Source organism: Cebus imitator, unplaced genomic scaffold (genome assembly GCF_001604975.1).
Source record: "Cebus imitator isolate Cc_AM_T3 unplaced genomic scaffold, Cebus_imitator-1.0 Scaffold431, whole genome shotgun sequence".
Taxonomy (NCBI): domain Eukaryota; kingdom Metazoa; phylum Chordata; class Mammalia; order Primates; family Cebidae; genus Cebus; species Cebus imitator.
This window is the reverse complement of record NW_016107746.1, coordinates 480,325-504,758: the sequence shown is the minus strand read 5'-3', so window position 1 is coordinate 504,758 and position 24,434 is coordinate 480,325. Positions and strand designations below refer to the sequence as shown.

Sequence of the window (24,434 nt, the reverse complement as noted above, 5' to 3'; positions counted from 1 at the left end):
AGTTTTTGGCTCTGTTACAAAGTAACTTGACATTTGTTATCAACAAAGTAGGCCCCGTTTGGGCTGGTCCCATGATTATAATGGGTGTGTGGACGGTTGCGTATTTTAATTCTGGGAAAGTTTGATGTGATTGTATTCAGCTCAGAGAAAATGTGTGAATAATTGATATGTAGTATATAAAATGTTTACCATGTTTAAGGCATTTGGCCTACTGGCATGTTTGATAAATTGATGATGCAATTTAAAATGCAAAATAGTGTAACTGATTTTAGACTTACGATTTTTAAATTGATTATAAAGTAATTTGACTAGCTAAATGTGTGAATAGTATCGTAAGATTTAAGGCAACTTAAGATTTATTATGTTACTAAATTTATTAGTTTACAAAACTGCATAAATAGCTGGAAAAGTGTTATTTGTTAGCCTGAGAATTTTGAAGACTATTATTCAAGTTCTTTGCTAGATACGTATGGCTCTCAAAAGTAAGTTTGTTGGTCTCTAGCCTTTTTCAATGGTCACTGAAAACCAGATTTTGATTAGGAAATGTCTGAAATACAGTACCTTGGTTTGAACCCTGAGTCCTTCCTGTCAACGTAAGAGCTTTTCTTCCTCTCTGAACTTTGCTTCCTTCTTTCCTGCATGTTACCACTGGCAAAGCAAATATGACTCAGAAACCGGCTCCTCAGGGTTGTAACATTAGATGATACAGGCTTGGGTCATTACACATGACACAAGTGCCTTTGTTTCATTGCGCTGGGCTCTCTGGAAGGTGTGCTGCTGCCTGAGCTGCTAGAAAAGCACTCACAGGTATTTTCTAGAAAACCATTCCTGAAGCTTGCCACCAGCTTGGACTTCTAGGGACCTTCCTCTCAGCCAGGAAGGATTTTGATATTCAATAGAAATACCTCTGGAAGATTCAAGGAGCTGTAGAGGTGAAGTAAGCCCGTGAAGGACCAGCATGGGAATCCTATACTCTGAGGTATGTCACCTTTCTGATAGCAGAGTTCCAAAGATGTTAAAAATTGCTCATGCTTTTCAAATGCAATTTTCTATCCCTGTTAGTATATATATATACATATATATATATATATATATATATGTATATATATATATATATATTTGTCTGTTCAACTCCCTGGGGGAGCATTAACTCAGGAAAATAAAGTCCTATGTGTTATTCTTTGTGATATTCTTAATAGTTTAAGATAAATTATTTTGTTATTCTAAAATGTTAGCTAGATCTAAGTTGAGATGGGCATGATACATATTTCATAGTGTCCAGATGTTTGCAGGGATAACTGGGACAAAACTGAGTTTGAGTTATGCTTTTCTCATGATAAACACTCAGAGAAAAAGAGAAAATTTTACCCAACTGGATTTTCTAAATATCTAAAAGATTGGCTGCCTCTTTTATGGAACCGCATGACCAGAGTACCACCTTTCAGCCTGGTTATTTGAAGGGAAATTTGCCTTTAGTAATTATTAGTAAAGACTATCACTATGTGGAAGAGAAATAATAACAATATATTTTGATTATTTTCTTTTCACATCTTTTGGATAGAAAAGTACTTTTACTTCTATTAGAAGTAACTTATTAGAATCAAATGGATTTTTAATAATGTTTCAAGAAAGTACAAGCAAGTAATATTGAAGCAAGAGTACAAGAGGTGTAATGATATCATTATACATAATTTACTCCCTCTCCTCTCTGACACAATTAACTGGTTAATCTGCATTTCATTGCAGGTGCTCAGGGAACCTCCTTGGATAGGTTTGATCTTCTAGTATTAAAGACAATTTACGTGCAGTTATTTCTAACGCCATGTGTGTGTATATATCTCTGCGTGTACAAACGTAGTGTTTGGTTTATACCTCTGGGTATGTCTTGCTCAGTGATTTTAGTCTCATGAAGAGATCATATATACGAAAATGACACAGCATGTAGTGTTCTAAAATGCTACTCTGGTAACTCTCAAACTTTAGATTGCCCAACTGTCAAGGAGAGAAATTTGTTTGAAATGCAATTTCAAGGGATTCCAACCCAGAGGGTCTGTTTCACTCAGTCTGTGGTAGGATACAGAAGTATACTTTTAAAAAGGAGCATCCCAGGTGGTTCTGACGTAGGGGTGATCTGTTTACCACCATCTCGAGAAAGAAAGACTACCACAGGCCAGTGCTTTTCCCATTTTAATGTGCATACAGGTCTTCTGAAGGTCTGGTTTCAATGCAGATTCTTGGTCTGTAAATTTGGGTGGGACCTTAGATTCTGCATTTTGGTTAATTTTTCAGATTGCATGTGGGAATTATATGTGATACAAAAAAAAAAAAAAAAAAAAAGCTCAGTCTCCTCCTCAGGTATTTTGATGTAGAAAGTCTGAAGTAGGACCCTTCATCTATAATTTTAAAGAGGTTGAGAAACTCTTTAAAATTAAATAGAAATCTCTTAATATCTTTTAAATATTTAAACATAGCCTACTCATTTGTTATATACAATTTGCTCTGTGTTTCTTAAGGATAAAGACTGTGTGAGTTACTCATTCAGGACAAGAAACAAGCCTGTTGTATCCCTGGTCCTATGTTGCCTGGAAGAATCTGTATTTAAAAAATCTTCCCCCACTTTGAGTGTTGGATGCTCTTCTAGATTGGGGACATAGGATTATCATTTTTCCTTAGATCTTTGCAGTGCTAATAGTTATGTAATATATATTTTTAAGAAAGAAGGAGAGAATGAGGGAGGATCCCAGAGAGTTGGTCTTGAAATCTGCTAGAGGATAAGCTTAGAGCTCAGGGAGAGGCCCTAATTTTGAATAAGTAACTCCAACTGTGTAAGGTGGACTTTTAAACAAGTCTGAATCATTTAAACCCTTATCAAAGATACTTGTTCATATTATTTATAATAGTAACAAACATTTACTTTGGGCTTCTAATATATCAGGCCCTATTTTAAGCACTTTATATTTATTAATTCATTTAACACAGCAATCTTATAAAAGTCAAATGAAGAAACTCAGGAAAAGGCAGCCCCTAGCTCAGAGTTACACAGTTGAAAAGTGCTTATTGGCTGGAGATTAGTGACTAGGAAATAGGTCCTGTGTTTACTCATTCAAGAGATTCTTCTTATATAACTGCTGACCTACTAAATTATTTTACTACTTATTATTTTAACAGAAATGTCATGCTCCATAAGAGAGTTGGTCTTAAGCACTCTGCTGTTCTGCCAGTGTTCTTCTCACTAGGATAGTACCCTTTTCCCTTAGTGGAAAGAATGGGTAAACTAAATTCAGGTCCAATGAGATACATTCTACTACCACCTTGCAACAGAGAACTGTTGCATTGCGAAGTAGTTCAAAAATTGGAAAGAAGAAAAATGCTGAGAACTTTAAAGAGCTCAGGAACTAATACTTTGGAGACTTAAAGAATCTTTTATAGACTTTTGATCCTGTCAGCTGCAGACACAGGCCCCAAAAAGCATTTCTTGAAAATCATATCTTAAATGATGTATCCCTTTAAATGTTGGGAAGATCTCATTATAAGGCTGTGAGTAAAAGGATGCACACACACACACACACACACACACACACACACACATACACACTTAAAATTAATCCTTTGGTGATGGATATGTTTTTCAGAGAAGCTGATGTTACTATAGAAAAAGAAAATATAGTTCAAAAAACAGAAAGATTGTCTTGAAATATACAATGTCTATTGTATATTTCAAGACAATCTTTAAATATACAAGAGAGAAATTTAGGTCAAGCAAATTTTATTGGGAAAGTTGGTACAGTTAAGGAAGAGAATTTAGGGGCTACAGGAATAGAGATATGACTAACTGAATGACCATTGGACTAAAGTCAAGAAGACCTATATTTTAGTCCTGATTGTGCCAGGAACTTTGTGGGATTTGTGGGGAAGTTATTTAATCTCTCTGAGTCACAGTTTTAATATCGTAAAACAAGAGAGCTGAATGAGATATGGCTTAACACTTAACACTGTGTCATTCTGTGATATGAGAAAGGCAAGGCAGAGACAGTAGAGAAAAATTGCATTCTCACCATCTTCCCGGCTCTCTTCATCTACTTTGTTTATGTATGAACTCCTAGCAGGTTTTTGGTATTCAACAACATATGCAAGAAGAGAATCAGGCATTTCTATCCCAACTGGTTTTCTAATTCTTTCCTTGTATAATTGAAAGTAATTTTATAAATTATAATGTTATGATGTCACAACAGTTCAGAGAGAAAATGATAACTTTCACATATGGAAATAAACCAGGATTGAAAATTTGTACATATTTATTTATTTATTCATTCATCCATCCATTTGTTTAATCAACCACATTTAGTGAGTACACACTATATTTCAGGCATCTGCTAGTTTCTGGCATGTACATGTTGGGATCCCTAATCTGAAAATTTGAGTGGAAGTGCTCAAAAACCCCAAATATTTGAGCACCAACATAACACAGTAGAAAATTTCCTATTTGACCTCATGTGATGGGTCACAGTCAAAATGCAGGTGCACAACACACAGTTTATTCAGCATTAACAAGAGAAAAAAGACTTTCCCAGCCCCTTTCAGTTGTGATATGTTTTTTTGATGCACACCCAGATTTCCCCATGAAAACAAGTCCACAAAGGGTAAAAATATATATAATTATAATAAATGGCACCTGTGCAGAATGAATGAGCTTACAGCAGATTCACAGCTCTGCCTCCATGGGGCCAAGATTTATGTGCATTTGTCTGTGTGTGTGTGTTTTTTCTTATTCTCTACTCTGTGATGCAAATATACTGTTGAAAATATCAAAAAGGTCTGCAGATACTTATAGGTAACAGTGATAAGAAAGAAAGGAAGCATTTATGTATACTTATAACACAGAAAGTCAAGCTTTGGATAAATTGGACAGTAGCATAATGTCTTACGGAAGATGTAAAATGTCTTATATGTCTTATATGTAAAATGTCTTATAAAAGAGTATGGTGTTGAGGCTCAGCACAGTGGCTCATGTCTGTAATCCCAGCACTTTGGGAGGCCAAGCTGGGCTGATCACCTGAGGTCAGAAGTTTGAGACCAGCCTGGCCAACAAGGTGAAACCCTGTCTCGACTAAAAATAGAAAAATTAGCTGGGCCTAGAGGCACATGCCTGTAATCCTAGCTACTTGGGAGGCTGAGGCAGGAGAATGGTTGGAATCCAGGAGGCAGAGGTTGTAGTGAGCTTGAGATCGCACCACTGCACTCTATCCTGGAGCTCCATCTCAAAAAAGAAACAATAAAAAAAGAATATGGTGTTGAAATGACCGCCCTAAATGACTCAAAGAAACAGCAGGATGAACTGTTGAAGTCCTAGGCTGAAGTTAATGAAAAATTTTAAAAAACACTCCAGAAAGCTAAAAATGAAGATCTCAATTGTGTATTGAAAAACTGGATCTATCAGCATTACAAAGAACACATGTCATTTAATGATAGGCTGATCATAAAGCAAGCAAAGATCTATCACCATGAACTGAAATTTTAAAAGAACTGTAAATAAACATGGCATGAAAATTTTCAAATATTTGTAGTGACAAAATATCTGCTGATCAGAAAGCAGCAGAGAAATTTATTGATGAGTTTGCCAAGATCATCATTGATAAAAATCTCACACTAGATCAAATCTTTAGTGCTGATGAAACATCACTGTTTTGGTATTGTTGCCTCAGAAAGACACTGCCTTCAGCTGATGAGACAGGCCCTGCAGGAAACCAGGGTACCAAAAACAGGATAATTGTGCCAGGATGTGCTAATGAAGTGGGCACACACAAAAGTAAACCTGCTGTAATAGGCAAAAGCTTGAATCCTCAGTATTTTCAAAGAGGGAATTTCTTCCTAGTCCATTATTATGCTAATAGAAGGCATGGGTCACCAGGGACATCTTTTCTGATTGTTTTCATAAACATTTTATACAAGTGGCTCACGCTCATGGCAGGGAAGCTGGACTGGATGAAGGCTGCAAGATTTTGTTATCCCTTAACAAATTTTCTGCTTTTTCTCCAGCTAAAATTCTCATCAAAAGTAATGCTTATGCCATGTGCTTTTCCCCAAATGTGACTTTATTAATTTGGCCATGTGAGAAGGGTATCCTTAGATCAATGAAGAGTAAATATAAAAACGTTTTCTTAAACAGCATGTTACCAACAGTAAACATAGGTGTCGGTGTTTTGCATAAAGACTGTTGTATATGCTGTTGCCAGTGCTTGTAATGCAGTAACTAAAGACAGTTGTGCATGTCTGGGATAACCTCTGCCCTGCGACTATGTTCAGTGAGGATAGTGAACAAAGTAGTGACTTTGAATGATTCTGTATGTCAAGTGAGAAAAAAACAGATTTCTTACCTCCTTACATATAAAAAATATACCTTCAGAGTCCATCAGTAAGTTGGAAGAAGTTGCTATTGAAGAAATTTTTAACACTGATAATGAGGCTTGAGTTGCTCATTTATTAAGCAATGGTGAAATAGCAGCAATGGTTCTGAATCAAGGTGATTGTGATAATACTGATGATAAGGATGATGGTTAACACTGTAAAGAGGTTGTCATGGACCAGATCATGTAGGTCTTGTAGGCCAACATGAGAAATTTAGATTTCATGCAAAACACAATGGAAAGCAAATAAAGGATATTAAGAAGAAGAACAACATGATGATTAGTGTTTAAAAAGTAGCATGGGAGAATAAAGTAGAGAGATGCCGGAGGAGAAGCTGGACCCTGGAAGGAAGCTGTTACAGTAGTTTATGGAGGAATAATGATCATTGCATTAGACTACTCCATGAATTTTAGATAAATTTTTAACTTAAAGATTTCCTGGTTTGTAAGTTGGCAGTGAAGGAATGTAACAAATTAAGGTTGATACTCAGGATTCTGCCTTAAGCCAGTCAGTGGATGGCAGTGCTGATGAGATGATAACACTCCGAAAGGGGCAGAAGGAAGGACGCGTCTCAGGGTTCTATTTGGACATGGTATGTTAGCGGTACCTGTGAGATATCCAGGTGGGGATGGAAGATGAATACAGGAAATGTATTTAAGGAAAGGCTCGAGCAAGAGATAATAATTTAGGAGTGGTCTGCATATACATGGTATTTAAAGCCAAAAGAAGGGATGAGTTTAGGTAGGGAAAGAATGTAGAGATAGCAAAGGATACCAGGTCATTATAGGAAGGTATGGTTTTGCCAGAGATGGAAGGCACTATTAGAGGACAACCTCCCTTGGGAAACTTGGAGCTTGTAACACTCAATAAACATAAGCATTTAGTCAAACAGGAGATTTTTGGGGGGCGGAGGGAAACACATCCTTCCTTATTCAAAAATGAAAACTTAGGGAGCTTCAAGTTTTATATATGAAGTGAGATGATCAGTACCAAAAGTGATGAGATAAAAAATGAGTTTCTAAAGTTTTGTGAGAGGACAGGACAGGACAAAACAGCATGTTCCCCAGAAGTCCTGCTTGTCTCAGAGCCAACAGCAGGAATGTATAATTGTTAAGAAGCCAGCTGTTGGGTTCAGAAGACAGGTTCAAAGCTCATCCCCACTAATATCAAGGAGAAAGTGGGAGAGCAAAAAATCCTTCAATAAACTTGTTTTCTAAGGGGAAAAATAAGTCATTTTATTTACATATGCCTTCTACAATATAAGCTCTTCTTTCATATATGTTTGTATATATATATTGAAATAACAAATAATTTTCAGCTAGATAAATTGTGGGGTTTTTAAAAAAATCCACTAAGAAAATCCCACTTGTATTGTTTAAAAGGAAATCTAGATTGTTTGAGATGAGATAAGAAGCCGTAAAAGAGATCTTTGTTTTAGCCATAAAGATTCCTTAGATTCTAAGCAATAATTATTTTAATTAAAAGTCTGTAATGCTTATTTATGTTATATAAACAGCTCTTAATACATAGCTCTCCTAATCTTAAAATTATTAAGACTAGAAATACCTTTTTTGGAAAACCAAAAAAGAGATGAGAATGGGAGGTGTTTACTATTCGGGAACCCTTGAAGTACTATTTAATACAACAAAATGGTTCAAATGCTAATTAACAGGGAAGTCTTAAAACTAAATTTCTAAACTTAAGGTAGATTGTGTCAAAACTCTGCTAATGTTTCCCTTCAAACATAAAATTCAAAGTCCTAACCATGGCCTACGAAGCCCAACGTTCCGTGGTCCCATTTACCTCTCAAATTTCCTGCCACTCCCCTTGCACATGCAGCCGTACTGACCTTCCTGCTATTCCCAGAACACATCAAATCAAGCTCTTGTCTCAAAGGACCTGACAGTTGGGTTTCCTTTGTCTGGAAGTTTCTTCCCCCTGAAAGTTACCTGGCTCACTCCTTCATTTAAGACAGATCGTGGATCTCTGCTTGAATCTCACCCTCAGTAGATCTAAAAGAGTGGCCTTGTCATTCTCTATGTATTCTCTTACTTTGCTTTACTGAAGTATTATAATTGTTTTTTTAAATGTTGAGATTATTAGATGAAAGTTGATTTATTTTGAGAGTCCTAGGTGTTATGATTTTCATGATTCCCAGTTTGCAGGATGCTGAAGAGGAAGGTATAATGATAGCTTCCTTGCCCTAAATGTCGGTTTAATGAACATGTGTCTACCTTGTAGAAAATAATGTAGTAGGTTATGTGAGAGTTATACGAATGTGAGAATAAAACACTGGTTTTCTCCAAAGAGTTTACTGCGGTCATAAGACCAGACACAAATTATTCTCTCAATCAGTCCTCCTTGTGGGAAATTCTTCATGTTAGTTGATTTCTAATTTGCCACAACTTGACTTTCCTGCCTTTAATGGTCAAATTTATTTTAATTAGGCTTTATAGTAATAACCAAAATGTTACTTGTTACACTGAAATAATATGACTAATCCTGGAACCCTAATGTTCACACCCTTTTCTAGCTAACTGGTGCCACTAATGTTCACACCCTTTTCCAGCAAACTGGTGCCACTAAGGTAAAAATTTGAAGAGTTGAAAAATACGCTCGTTGCCTTGACGCACCAGCGGACCACATGAATCTTCAGAATCAAGCGAGCATTTCTGCAACGGCAATGTTTTCTCCTAACATGCTTAAGATTAGGTGTGATGAGGACTAGAAAGGGGATTTTGGCACTATTTATGAACGATTTGTGGCTTTGCCAGCAGTACCAAGATCATATCATGCTTAAAACAAGATCGGATGAGGTCTATCAGCAACTACAGGACTTCCCATTTCTATAGATGCGAATAACAATTTTTCCCCCACAGTGTATTCAAGACACAAGAAATTGGAGGTAAGAGTTGATTTTAGGAAAAGGAGATGAAGTAGATGATAGGTGAGAGAAGAAGCTTTTATAGAGAAGCCTTCCTTGAGAAAAGTAAATGAAAATGAGGGCAAGAAACAGTGGCTTCAGAGCTGCACTCTAATGGAAGTCAGCCTCTATCTGGGAAGTAGTGGTAATTTCTGGAACATAAAATCAGAAAGTCATCATACATTTGGATGAAGAGCCAGAGAGGAAAAAAAATAAATGTCTTCAATATGTGTATGATCCAAAATGGAGTAAAGACTATTTGCAAGATTATTATTGAAACTACAAATCAGAGTAGGTCTATAAAATTTCCTGTAAGCAAGAGTTGGTAAGGAAAATTCATAGCACCTTGTCTATTATTACTACATTACAATGTGTGAAATGTCACTGATATGTTTCCTATCATTATTTTTCCAAGTATGTGAAACATTTGTAGTTGTTTTAATAGGTTTACTTACATGCTAGTCCTCTAACCCAAATTCTTTAACGAATTTAAGCGGATTTTTGTAATGTTGTTAACTCTGCAGATGCTAGGGAAGGATTGTCATATAATGTGATACAGAATGTGATGAATGCTACTCTGAGTGTCTACTTGGTTTTAATCATCTCTGTATTCCTAGAGCCTAGCACAGTTCTTGGCAAGTATTGAGAACTCAAAGTCTGTTGAAATAATTGAAGAAAATAACCAAGGACTCTAGGCACTCCTGGAACTTTTGTGGGTAGAGTTTACGATAAATTAGTGCATGGAGTTGCATAGGAGTGGAGAGAGGTTTAATGGGTTAAAACACTGGTTGTGGAGTTAGATAGACCAGAGTATAAATTCTAGTTACGCTATTTACCAGCTAAAAAGAGCTCTGAGCCTGTTTCCTCATCTGTAAAGTGGGATAATATTATTTCTGTTCTAAGATTGCTGTAACAGTTAAATAAGATGCTGCTAAGGTGCTTAGCATTACAGATGACATACAAAAACAGTTCAGTATATAGTAGTTATTATTACTGTTAAACTTTTTACTGTTTTTTTTTTCCCCCCAAAGGAGACTTAGATTTAGAGACTTAGTGCTAAAATACCTATTTGGACCCATTAAATATTTAGAGACATTGGCCTCTGAGAGTTCAAGTCCTGGGCACTTCCCCAACCAAACTGTTTTCTAGGTTGAGAATAAGACAGTGCAAAAAAGTCTTGGGATGTCAAAAGGTAAACTGAGGCACAGTAAACCTCAAAACAGTTTATCTGAGCAAATACCAATTCATGAATTGGACAGCTGTGGTTTGGGGGTTTCTTGGAGGGGATGCAAAAAGAAGGCTTTTACAGGGTGAACAAGAAAGTAAAACAAAGAAAATATTTGATTGGTTGTAGTTATATAGTTGCTTTATTTGGTCATTTCTGCTGAAAAGTCTCTATGTAAGTTAGGCTTCTTATTAGTTAACCTTGTTTCATTTTTCTTTAATATAGGGATTTACAAGAAATAGCCTAAGGTAAGTTTTGCTTATGTTTGCAAATTGAGCAAGGTTAAGATTACTGTACTTATGAAGTTTAAATGGATTTGTCTGGCCCAGAATTTCTTAAAGCCCAGTCTCCATTATAATTTACTTTAACGGAAATGTATGCCAGTTCCTATTGTTGGTGTGTTGGAGCTGGCTAGAGCTGGCCAGAGTTAGCTTGAACTGGTTTGTGAAAGCCAATTTTGCCTGACTCTGAGGTCAGTGCCCTCTCCTTGGTAGCTTGAAACTAGCCAGGTGGGAGTAGTTATACCAATGAAATGAAAGAAGACCACAAAGAAGGTTTTCTTTCCCTCCCTCCCTCCCTTCCTCTTTCTTTCTTTCTTTCTTCTTTCTTTCTTTCCTTTCTTTTTCTTCCTTTCTTTTCTCTTACTCCTTTCTTTTGTAGAGCTGGATATTACCCAGTTATGAGCACATTTTTCTCTTCTCTGTGTCTACCTCTGTGGTGGTCTAAGGCAGTAGGAGGGTATCAGGGCTTCCGATTTGCCATTTCCTAGCAGCCAGAAACCATTCTTCCTCCACCCTTTCTCCTCATCACTGGAGGTGAAGACTCTTCTGCTTTTCCCTGGTCCTCATGACGTCAGAGTTTCCGATGTTCTGGAGTCAGAAGTGTGGCAATGGGGTTTCTTTAGCTTCCTGGCAAGGAACATAACATCATGTTCTCAAGCAGACCTTTCTGGAGAAAGAATAGAAAACACAGATAAATATGTTTCCTGCTCTATTTCCCCTTCTGCTACTGTCCATGAGAAGCCATGACTGCTCTACATGTTTCCACCGGTGCTGGGGCCTTCCTTCATGTTACGTGAAGACTGAGCAGGCCTAAAACGCCCTTTAAAAAATTACTGTGCCTTTTTTATTTGTCTGAAGGAAGAAATTTACTAAGGAATTTATGAAATACAGTACATGAAGAATGAGTCATCAGAAATAAAGGCTTGGGATTAATTGTAGAAATCAAATTAAACCCAATAGGTGTTTATTATCATTCCCCAAGTTTTCTTAACTTGAAAACAAAGAAAAATATTTTCCTTCCTTTTCTGAGAAGACATTTCATGAATCACAGGGCTTTTTACTGGAATCATTTTGCTCCAAAACCTACAAATCCATGTCAGACATTTTTATGGAACATTTTAAGTGAGGGGAGCTTATAGCACGGACATGTCTAATAAACAGTGAACCAATTCCTCTGAGCCACAGGCAAAATTCTACACAGTCTTTCCCTTAGACTGGGAATTGCAGAAGCTCCATTGTATTTTAGAGAAAACAACACTAAAAAGTGGGGGTAATTGGGGGGAAGCTTTGCTTTTAAAGACATCCATAATGGTACAAGTTGTTCAGATATTTCTACATTATTAAAGTAATACCAAGTATTTTTCCAGCTGTGAGATCTATTATACTTAGAGCAGTGCAAAACATTATTAAGTAATACATACAGTTAATCATCAATATACCAGGTGCATCATATTCTACCCACGGACACTTCTTACATTTTAGTGCCTGGACAAGTAAGATGGAAAGTGGACAGAGTGAAACTTTACCACCAAATTCTTGGCTACTTTTAAAGAAAGACGTGTGGGAAGGCTAAAGGATAAAAAAAAATTCTTAATATTCCATGATTTCAGAGTTTTGAATGCTCCTTAGCTAATATGAATTTAAAAGCTGCAATGTTACATTAAGTTTTTACTTCCATTTTGGGGGCTTGTTTCTTTTACCTTTGCAGAGATTCTCAACCCTCACTGTGCATCAGAATCACCAGGAAAATTTAAATAGCGCTAATGCTCCCCTCCTATTCCTACAGATTCTTATTTAATTGGTCAATAGTGGGTCCTGGACCATATTTTTTAAAGTGCCCTAATATTACTTAGTCAAGGTTGAGAATCACTGAGGTGAAATATTGTCCTGCTTCTTATATGATCTATTACCTTCTAAGCATCAACCCCTTCCCCAGCCTCACTTTCCAGCCAAGTTGGATGAATCAGTGTGTCAACCAACAAATGACTTTTATCCATGTTCTGGGTGACTGACCTCATGGAAGCCTAACTTCCAGAAGGTTGCAGTCTAATTAAGAAGACTACAATTAACCCACCAGCTCATTTAAGGCCAATGAGCTGCTTGAGGTTCTGTATATTTCCTGCTACAGGTAGGAAATATGAAAGAGATTTCTTGGAGATGAACCGTGAGATGGGCCTTGAAGAATGGATAGCACAATTTAAAAGGTGTAAGGGTGGCAAGCAGGTAGCCCAAACATAGAAGTGAGGAGATTAACCTTATCAGAGATGGGAGAGCTTGCAGAACAGCAGGGTTTACACACAGTTGGCCCACTAAGGGACACTTTAAAAATTAGGCAAAAGTCATAGATACCTCACTCTCTAGGAAACTGGGCACAGCACATCCAATTTTAATACCAATTAATGTAACTTAAGAAGATAAAACAAGATGATGTGAGAGAGAGAGTGCCTGGGCTGGCAGACTGAGTGGTCAGGGAATGCCTCTCTGAGGAGGTGATACATGGGCTGATACTTGATCTGGCCTAGCAGGAAGCCAGCCATATAGATCACATGCAAGTGCAAAGGACAGAAATGAACATGGAATGCCCCAGAAATCACCACAAAATTATGGCCAAAGAGGAGATTGTTAGGTGAGATTGAAGAGAAAAGTTAGTAAGTGGGACCTATTAATCCTGTGCCTTAGCTTCTCAGGTGGTCCAGAGCACAGCTCTAGGGAGTGTTGTTCACAGGTTAGCCCATGGGAACTCATGCACCCTGTGGGTAAATACTGCTTCCCTTCAATCTTTTCCTCACCTACTTGCCTGTTTTCCTCTGTGCCTTCACTGAAACCTGGCTTTTCCTGGGCATTATGACACCCTCTCTCATGGTGGTTGCTGATTCAGTCTCTTTCTGGGTCACCATTGTCATTTTTTGACCATGGCTCGATTTCTTACTTGAAATCTTTGCTTAGGACCCTTTCTCTGAGTTCTCATTTCTGTCCACTGTATTCCAAGGCCCACTTCCACCTCCCTGGAGCACAAGTACCCATTTCTTTCTGTCCCCTGGGGTCATCCTCAGTGATCTCAACATCCATAAGCCTCATTTTCTCTTCTTGACCTGTGTTTCTACTCTAAATCAGACACTCAACAAGCCCACCCTTGACTTCTCATCCCCAGACAGAGTTTATCTGTAATATCTCTCATTATAACTTCTTGACTGGTTACTTTCCTAATAGACCAGATTTATAAACTCTGCTCTGATCCTTCTCTGTGTTTCTATTTGCTTGTCTCTCTCTTTATGCAAGTTCATTTGTCTTTACCTGGCTGACATATGATGCCCATTCAGTCTGAATTTCATGGTAAACCACTCTCCTCTCATTTCCTTTGCCTGACAGATGTGTTTGCTAATCCTTGCTCTTGGGCTCTTTACTTTCTACACTCTTCCCTCACCTAGGTTTGCTGAAGAAAATCACAAACTTGCACTGTAGGCTCAGTCGATGGCATCTTCTTACTGTGTTTCTACAACCTGGTTTTCAAAGCCATTTAATATTTTTATTCATTTCATGTAGGTAAATTATGACTATTCAAAATCTTCCCCACCATGCTCAAAAGCCTCATCTACCCTTGCCTCAGTCACATCTCCTGCCATTAATCCATTCATCTGTTTAAATGACAATGCTATTTATTTAATTATTGTGTTAGTCTGTTCTCATGCTGCTAATAAAGATATACCCAAGGCTTATCAAGGAAGAAGTTTAATTGACTCACAGTTCCACATGGCTGAGGAGGCCTCATAATCATGGCAAAAAGCAAATGAGCAAAGTCAATCATGAAAGCTGGCAAGAGACAGCTTGTATAAGGGAATTTCCCTTTAAAAAACTATCAAATCTGGTGACTTATTCACTATCATGAGAACAGCACAGGAAAGACGCACCCCCATGATTCAATTGCCTCGAACAACATGTGGGAATTAAGGGAGCTACAATTCAAGATGAGATTCAGGTGGAGACACAGCCAAAGCATATCAATTATCTAGCTATACCTACTTATGACAAATATATAGTAGTATAATGAACAAAGATCAAACCTCCGACTTTCTGGCAAAAATTTCAGTCTAAAGTTCTTTCCATCCACATAACTCTCATTTCTCCCTTGCTTTGGCCTCAGAGCCAGAATTTTCCTTCTGTGTAGGAGACTAATGCTTCCATTTTAATGCTCTCCATCCTATCATCTCTTCACTCTCTTTGAGCGATTATTTACCCTCTCATAACTGCTCCTATCCATCTTCCTTGGCTCCTTATGCTTTATTAATTATAAGAGTAGCTAACATTAATTAAGGGTTTGTTGTGACTCAGATCTGAGCAAAGTGCTTCATCTACAGAGTTACATTTAATTATTTCTGAAATTTAATAAAGAAGGCATGATTATCAAAAGCAGAAGGAAGCTTAGCACAAAGAGTTTAGGTAGGTTGTGCACATAACACAGCTGCTAAGTTGCGGAGATGAGATTGGAACACAGAGGGTTTGCTTCCAGAGCCTGGATTTGTAACCACTTCACCTACAAACGTGCAGAACGTTGCCTGGACACTGCTACTGTCTCTTCAAAGTCTCTAGCTTTCACTAACAGCTTGTTCACTGCCAAACTGACCACAATTCCTCTCCAATTGCATCTTCTAATTCTTCATAGGCAATGTACTCAGGTCTCTCTATTATATTCTTCCTTCAGCCCCATCACTGTATGAAAATTGGCCTCTGCATGGCTGCTAATGGTCAAATCCCATGATCTTTTTGTCTCCCTTCTTGAAACTTTCTCTCCTTTGCCTTTGGGTCTTATCTTTTTCTGGTTTCTCCTGCAGCCTCTCTGATGACACTTCTTATCTCTTGGTGGATATTGCTGATTCTGGGTCAGGTTGGAGAAGGAGCCTGGATATATAACCAAGCACCAGCAAGCCAATGCCACAAGCAGACAGATCAATATCTCAAGAGTATAGACTGTAGCTTAATTTTAGATGCAAATCTCAAATGCAAAATCTTGTAGCTAGAAGACATTATGAAGGCTGATTATCAAGACTGAAGTAATTGGAGATGGAATGTATGCATTCTGCAGTCATTCCCCTTGATTTGACTCTTGGCCCTGCCATTGGTGAACTATGTGACTTTGGCCAATGAAGACAATTTCCCTTAGTTTTGTCTGTGCAAAATCAGTATATTAATATGACTTTATAGGGTTGCTGTGAGGATTAAAGTAGAATAATTGAGCTACTCAATAACTGTTAGCTCATCTTATAATTTGTTTCTTCTCTTAATCACTAAATACACATTGAAGGCCTACCCTGTGTCAATCACTAGGTTAGATACTGGGGATCCAATGATGAATCAGTACAAACATGATGTAGCCTCCTGTAACTACAGTGCCCTTATATAGTTTACAGTCTAGCTGAGGAGATGGCTGTTAATAACACACATACCTCACCAGGCATGGTGGCTCATGCCTGTAATCCCAGCACTTTGAGAGGCCAAGGTGGGTGGATTATGATGTTAAGGAGTTCGAGATCAGCCTGACCAACATGGTGAAACCTGTCTCTACTAAAAATACAAAAATTTAGCTGGGCATGGTGGCTCATGCCTGTAATCCCAACTACTCAGGAAGCTGAGGCAGGAGAATCACATGAACCTGGGAGACAAAGGTTGCAGTGACTGGAGACCGCTCCACTGCACTCCAGCCTGGGCAGCAGAGTGAGAACCTGTCTCAAAAAACAAACAAACAAATAAACAACAACAAAAACCCCACATACCTTTATTTAGGTCAAGGGTGTGGATAAGAGAGTGGTAGGAGATGAAGTTGGAAAAAAGGCAAATGGGAAATGTGAGATTAAAAGAATTGTGTGCAATAGTCTTAGTGAGAATGATGAAGATCTGAAGTAGCACTTTAGCAGTGAGGATGGACAGAAGGCTTCTGAGACTCTTAGGGGATAGTTATTATAATAATTTCCCAGGTGTGTTTCTTCTACACCCAGGGTGCCCCCAAATTCCAGAAGCTTCAGGGGTCAAAAGGAATTTATGATAGCTTTTCCAGCAACCCAAACAGACAGACAGCCCCTTCTCTTTTTCCTTCCTGGCTTGTCAACCAGCCCTTTCTACTGTTCTTGTCTGCTGTCAGTGCTTTTCTTACGCTGAGCTGCCCCCTGGTGGAAAACGAAAGTTCGTAACAGCATAGAGTCTTCTCAGCTGTTAGTGCGACTCTCACATTAAATTACAGCCATGTACCACATGACGTCACAGTCAGCGATGAACAGCATATACAGCAGTGGTCCTATGAGATTATAATGGAGCTGTCCTATGCAGGTGTGCCATTTTACCTTTTACACTATATTTTTACTGTATAATTTTATATGTTCACCTGTGTTTAGATGCACAAATACTTACAACTATATTACACCTGCCTACAGTATTCTGTACAGTAACATGCCATACAGGTTTTAAGCTTAGGAGCCACAGGCTATGCCATATTAGTAAGAGGCTCTACAACTAGATTTGTGTAAGTACACTCTGCGATGTTCACACAGTGACAAAATCACCTAACAACACATTTCTCAGAACGTATCCCTGTTGTGAAGTGAAGGATGACTGTACTTGTACACTTCAACCGAGAAGGAAGACACTTAGCTTCCTGGTAACTCTGTGTCTTGGACCTAAGAAGCCTAAGAAAGACTAAAGATAAGACAGGGTTAGTATTTTAAGTAATATTGCTCAAACGGGGTTGAGAACGTCCTCAAAAGCACTGAGTGACTCTTGCAAAACAACTCCCTATCTTTTCCTCTTCCTCTTTTTGGTTAACTCTCAGTGTAGATTTTGAGAAGCCCAAGCAGAGAGCTTCTGGAGGCAAAGGCAGGTCTATGTTACCAGGCAGGTAACACAGAGGAGTGAAATGAGCCAGTGTAATGTGATGGGTAATAGTGGGGACTGTGCAGAATTGGAGTCACTGCCACTAAGCACCAGTTATTTGGTATTCTACAGGAATATAGGCCCAGTGTTATCAAAACTTGCCCTTTTTAAAAAAATTTGAGACAGTTTCGCTCTTTCACCCAGCCTGAGGTGAAGTGGCACAATCTCGGCTTCCTGCAACCTCCACCCCCATCCCCAGGTTCAAACAATTCTCCTGTCTCAGCCTCCTGAGCAGCTGGGATTATAGGCACTGCCCACCACACTTGGCTAATTTTATTTATTTATTTATTTATTTATTTATTTATTTATTTGGGACAGGGTTTTGTCATGTTGGCCAGGATGATCTCGAACTCCTGACTTCAGATGATCCACCCCCTTCAGCCTTGCAAAGTGCAAGATTACAGATGTGAGCCACCAGACCTGGCCAAAACTTTTTATTTTTAAAGAGAAGCTGGAAAGCCAGATTACTGTATGAAATATTCTAGGTTTTTTTTTAAGTTGTAATGTAAATATTTTTGAAAAGAAAAAAAAAGCTCTAATGCCGTTTGTTTTTAAGCGCTTCATGGTAGACTATCACCTTTCAAATGCTTGATGAGTAGTGGTCACTGCTAATCACTCTATTATTAACTTTTCATTAGTTTATAGCAAAATCTTTAAAAAGGACAATAAAATGAATTTTTTTATAAAACTAAATCTATCCAAGATAAAGAACTGCTTCCCCCACCCGCTGGTGATTATACCCTTACATATTTTATTAAAATATTCTTCATTTATCTTTGTATTTATTAAAATATCTTTTATGAAATAATAGTATTGTTTTTAATACATTTAATTGGCAAAATTAAGAGTTGTTGACTTTACATTGTCTTGCTGCATTTAGTTTTGGTTTACTTATTTTTGAAATCCAAATGACTGGGCACTGCTGCTAGGACAATGGCAAGTCACTGAAGGTTTTAAAGCACTATTGTGTTGACGTAACCCTGGACTCCAGCAGTGATGTGGAAGATTTGTTGGTTGAGACTAGAGTTCCAGAAGTAATAGAATGTGAAAACCCAAAGGAACTTCTGCTTCTCTCCTTCATTTAATGACTGAGGGCACAGAGATAGAGTAGGGAAGTGAATTGTCCACAGTCACCGGGGGAGATAGTAACAGAGACATGATTACATCCTGTTTTTCTGACACAAGATAAGTGTTTCAACTGCCCCAGCCCTTTCTACATCAGCCACACAGTACACTGAGACACTGAAGTGTCCAACTGATGGAAGGCTTAGCAAAGGGAAGACTTCAGGATAACAGAATAGGTGATTTGTGTAATTGTGCATTTCAAGCGAAACTTAAAGCCCATGTATCATGTTTATTTCATTTTTAAGGTACAGAAGTTTGCCTTTAATTGCTGCTCAGTTAATTTTCTTTAGGATGTTTCTTTCATGAGTGGGCCATTAGGTTTAAGAGTGTATTAGAGTTCACTTATTGTGATATTTGGCTATGTTAGAACTGCAGTTTATTAGCAAATACACCCACTTGACTTTCCCTTTGATCTGTCCCAGTTTCCACAGGTGCTTATGTACCTACCCCTACCCAAAAAACTTTTTCCTTGTTGTTTACTTTGTGTGTGTGTGTGTCTGTCCTGTTTCCCACTTGACAGATACATTTTACACAGACAAGATAGCATATTTTATACTCTATTCTCTGGCACCTGTGACTGGCACACAAGTAGGAGTTTGACTTGATTATTAAAGAATGACAGTAGCAATAATGATAACTTTCATACATTAAGCACCATCCATATTCCAGGTATTATTCTAAATGCTTTTTAGAAAACATTATCTAATGAAAATTAGTCTAAAAATATTTGGTGTTTGCCTCCCATGTGCCAAGTGCTGTGCTGAATGCTGGGAAATAGCAGTGAATTGATGGATATATCCTTTAGCTGCCTGGAGTTTACAGCCTCATCTTCAGTGCCTTCCTTCTCAGCACCGCCTCAAACCTCTTCTGATTGATGCTAGCCCAAAATACTGATTGTACATAATTAAGAAAAGAGTTACATTTATGTCAGTTGCTGTCAGGGAGAGATACTGAATGTTGGGAGTCAGAAAAGACTTTTAGATAAAGTGAAAATTAAATTATGACATGAAGGGTGAGCTAGGTGTTATTCAGATGAAGGGCAGGGGGTGTGCTCTATGAGGAGGGAGTATTCAGGGCAGATGCCCAGATGGAAGGTACCAAACATGGTTTGGTTCAACCAAATTTTGAAGAACAGAAGTCGAGGAGGGCTGGAGCAGAGGAGGAAAAGAGGACAAGATGAGGCTACCTGAAGTCTTGCTATTAAACTCCCGGGGTACCTTATGAAGCTCTGTATAATACTTTTTATAAACAGCATCTAATCAATTGCATTTAATCATATAATTTGTTGTTTGGATATTATTTGCCTAAAAACCTGTCTTTTCTGCTATGTTGAGCTTGTTTAACACAAGGTGCTATGTAGGTCTTATTTCATCACTAGTGCTGCCCTAAACTTTCCCCCATATACCTGCTTTCTATTTTATCTTTTTTTTAAACTTATTTTATTACATTTTAGGTTTTGGGTTACATGTGAAGGACATGCAAGATTGTTTCATAGGTACACACGTGGCAGCGTGATTTGCTGCCTTCCTCCCCATCACCCCATATTTGGCATTTCTCCCCATGTTATCTCTCCCCAACTCCCCACCCCCCACTGTCCCTCCCCTATTCCCCCCAACAGACCCCAGAGTGTAGTGCTCCCCTCCCTGTGTCCATGTGTTCTCATTGTTCAACACCCGCCTATAAGTGAGAACATGCGGTGTTTGATCTTTTGCTTTTGTGTCAGTTTGCTGAGAATGATGGTTTCCAGATTCATCCATGTCCCTACAAAGGACACGAACTCATCATTTTTTGTGGCTGCATAGTATTCCATGGTGTATATGTGTCACATTTTCCCTGTCCAGTCTATCATCGATGGACATTTGGGTTGGTTCCAGGTCTTTGCTATTGTAAACAGTGCTGCAATGAACATTTGTGTGCACGTGTCCTTATAGTAGAATGATTTATAATCCTTTGGATATATACTCAGTAATGGGATTGCTGGGTCAAATGGAATTCCTACTTCTAGGTCCTTGAGGAATCGCCACACTGTCTTCCACAATGGTTGAACTAGGGCTGATATCCAGAATTTACAAAGAACTAAAACAGATTTACAAGAAAAAAACAAACAAGCCCATTCAAAAGTGGGCGAAGGATATGAACAGATACTTTACAAAAGAAGACATACATGAGACCAACAAACATATGAAAAAATGCTCATCATCACTGGTCATCAGAGAAATGCAAATCAAAACTACATTGAGATACCATCTCATGCCAGTTAGAATGGCGATCATTAAAAAATCTAGAAACAACAGATGCTGGAGAGGATGTGGAGAAATATTTTATCTTTAATAAAGAAAATATCTGCTTTTCTGACAGGCCCATCTGCCTGTGAGCACTATACACAGTTTCCTTACTGAGTTGAATTTGTAGTATTTTATTTATTTATTCACCCATTTGTCTATTTAATGGACATAAGTGTGTGCCAAGCAAATTTAGGAAAATGTAGGAAGTTCCTCATGGGCTAATTCTTGTTCTAGACTTAAGGTTAGGCATACCTGACACCAAAAACTCTCATCTACAAAGGAATATATTACAATTTTAAAACATTTAAATTTCAATGTATTGGGTTATGACCTTTTTTTTTTCCTTTTGGTGGTTTAATTATGCCAGTATTTCAAAACCTGCTTTTGTTTTTCCTGACTCAGCCCATCTGCCAAGCAGCCTATCAGAATGACTTTGGACAAGTGTGGCGGTGGGTGAAGGAAGACAACAGCTACGCCAACGTTCAAGATGGCTTTAATGGAGACACTCCCCTGATCTGTGCTTGCAGGCGAGGCCATGTGAGAATTGTTTCCTTCCTTTTAAGAAGAAATGCTAATGTCAACCTCAAAAACCAGGTGAGGTTATGACACGAGTGGAGAGTGTAATTGTTCATGGTAATTCCTTTCTCCTTGAATCACTAGAAGTGGTGCATGTCATTTTAAAAATTGCTTGTAGTTCCTAATACCAACAATTATCTTAGCCTTAATTTAGAGAGACTGACACATACCAAGGACATTTGATTAGGCTAAACAGCAAAATAAAACATAGTTCAACCAGCAGTCGTAATTTGTGATTAATTGTGTCTTTGTACTTCTGAGGAGGAAGAGAATGGTTCACTCATTTGGCTCGATAGAACTTTTTTTTTTTCCTTCTTCCTCTCTTCATCCTCCTCTTTCTCCCTCGCCCATCTTCCTCATCACTTTACAGAAACAACGGGAAGAATTTCCTGGAAAGAAATGCTGTTTCATTAGATCTGTCCTGATCTCCAGAAGATTGTATAGTGTACTTGTAAAACGAAAGAATACTACTGAGAAATTTACCAAGGCCAAATAAGCTCATGAACCAGAAGTTACTTGAAATCACACAGAAAGGTGTGAATAATATATTTAAAGATGCAATAGTAGCTACTTTGAAGTCTTCAGGACCAAGGAAGAGAAGAATATGTGTGTATTGCTGTGAAAATCCTTGTGGAGCCCTTTCTGAACATCTAGCATTTGCATCGTAGTGAGGGCAATGTTTAAATTACACTGTATAAACATTAAAAGTCACTTTTTGCAATCATTATGACTGTCCTGTACCCATTCATATGCATTCAAAGGGAGAAACCACTGGAATTCCCCCATTGCCCCTTCTAAGTCATTTGAAGACTAGCTTATTTGGAGTCACAATGTATTATCAGAAAATTGATCACTACTGGACTTTCTTGTTTGTGCTTACTACTTTTCGTTTTGCTGGGATTAAAAGCAAGTCATGCCCATGCTGAATCTAACAGATATGCAACATTGTAGAGTATAATAGGATCTTAGTAGATCACTGCTGAGAAACCAGGTATGTAGAGTTGTGGTGAGTGATAGTGCCAGAAGACAGAAGACAGATGTCTGTGGGTTCCTGTGCTTTTTTAAGAGATGAGCTCATTAGGAAACTGAGGGAGGAGATGTTAGACAGCCCATGAGCAAGGCTGAGGAGATACTTTTTCTCTGCTTTGCAGATGAGGATGGCCTCAGCCAGTCTGCTGGGATTTTCTGGTATCATATGAACCATGAAAAAGACGTTCGTGGATACATTAGGTTAATAGATTTTATCAGAAGTTTTTGGTTTGCATTTTCCACTTTAAAAATGTTTCTAATGTATTAACATTTAATATATTTTTCTCCAAATATTAATCTCCAAAGTTAATAATTTGAACTGGTGATTTCTCATTTCTTAAACCCATTTAAAAATTATTTCCAGACGTACTAAACAAACAAAGGCCTTAAAACAAACAAAAAGCTCTGCTGGCGGTTCAGAAGCACAAGCCTATGGAAAACATGGATTCTATGGAAAGCAAATTAAATTAAAACGTAAAGATCCTTGTTTTTGTCTGTCAACTGACCAAGATTTAAAAAGAAAGCAAATGTTGATCAGAAAGTTTAAGTTATTATTGTCTTATTAGAACACAATTTGGTAGCACAATATGAAAAGCATTAATAATGTTTATGCCAGAAGCTTTATGAATGAGTAGGTTTGGGCAATATTGTTTATAAAAATGAAAAGTTAAAAACTTGAAATGGGCCATGTGCGGTGGCTCATGCCTGGAATCCCAGTACTTTGGGAGGCTAAGGTAGAAGGATAGTTTGAAACCAGGAGATGGAGACCAGCCTAGGCGACATAGCGAGATCCCCCATCTCTACACAAAATGATAACAAATAAAAAATTATCCAGGTGTGGTGGCACATGCTTGTAGCCCTAGCTACTTTGGAGGCTGAGGTTGAAGGATCGCTTGAGCCCAGGAAGTTGAGGCTGCAGTGAGTTAGGATTGTGCCACTGCACTCCCACCTAGGTGACAGAGCAAGATACTCTCTCACAGAAAACAAAAACAAAACCCTACAAAACCTTGAACTGTTGAAAGGCAGAGCTTGGCTAAATAAATTAGAGTAGTTCTAATACTAAGCCATGTAGCCATTATAATCATATGTTTGAAAATACTGAATGGCATGGAAAATGTACATATTCTAAATATGCATTTCTAAAGTGAAAAAAGCAAGATATGATATTGCATATGCAATATAATCCCACATTTAAAAATTCCACACTTGTGCATTTAAAAAGACTGAAAGAGGATATAGCAAAATGTCAACAGTTAAGTCTGGTCCATCTAATAATGGGCAATTTTAAATTCTATCATTATATTCTTGTCTACTTTCCAAAATTTTTTACAGAAAATATAAATCCTTTGATATTAGAAAAATAAAAAGTATTCTTATTTAGGTACAGTGCCTCGCATAAGTGGAAACTAATCTCCCTTCTTTCTCTTGCGCTTCCTCCCCTCTTATTGATTTGGTTGGTATTCCAATTACGACAGTCTGTTTTGCATTATATTTATTTGTGCATGTTTCTGTCCACCTTTGATTATGAGGCCCTAAGAGTTCACCCTTAGAAACTGACATCTATTACCCGACAAATGTTCACATATTTGAAGAATAAAATTGAGTTATTTGCATTTTTCTAGGCTATGTGCATGAAGGAACACGAGAGTAGCCATGTGGTTAAGAGT

General features: G+C 37.9%; 1 protein-coding gene across 2 annotated transcripts in view; it reads left to right on the top strand.

The window, feature by feature from the left end:
- The first annotated feature begins 590 nt into the window (after window positions 1-590).
- ANKRD22 (ankyrin repeat domain 22) overlaps window positions 591-24,434 on the top strand; it is a 32,292-nt gene continuing 8,448 nt past the window's right edge. For both annotated transcript variants that reach the window (XM_017510118.2, XM_037731919.1), the window contains exons 1-2: window positions 591-979; window positions 21,565-21,756. In XM_017510118.2, coding sequence (XP_017365607.1) covers window positions 959-979; window positions 21,565-21,756 — 213 coding nt within the window. In that variant the 5' untranslated portion in view covers window positions 591-958. The remainder of the gene's footprint in view (window positions 980-21,564; window positions 21,757-24,434) is intronic.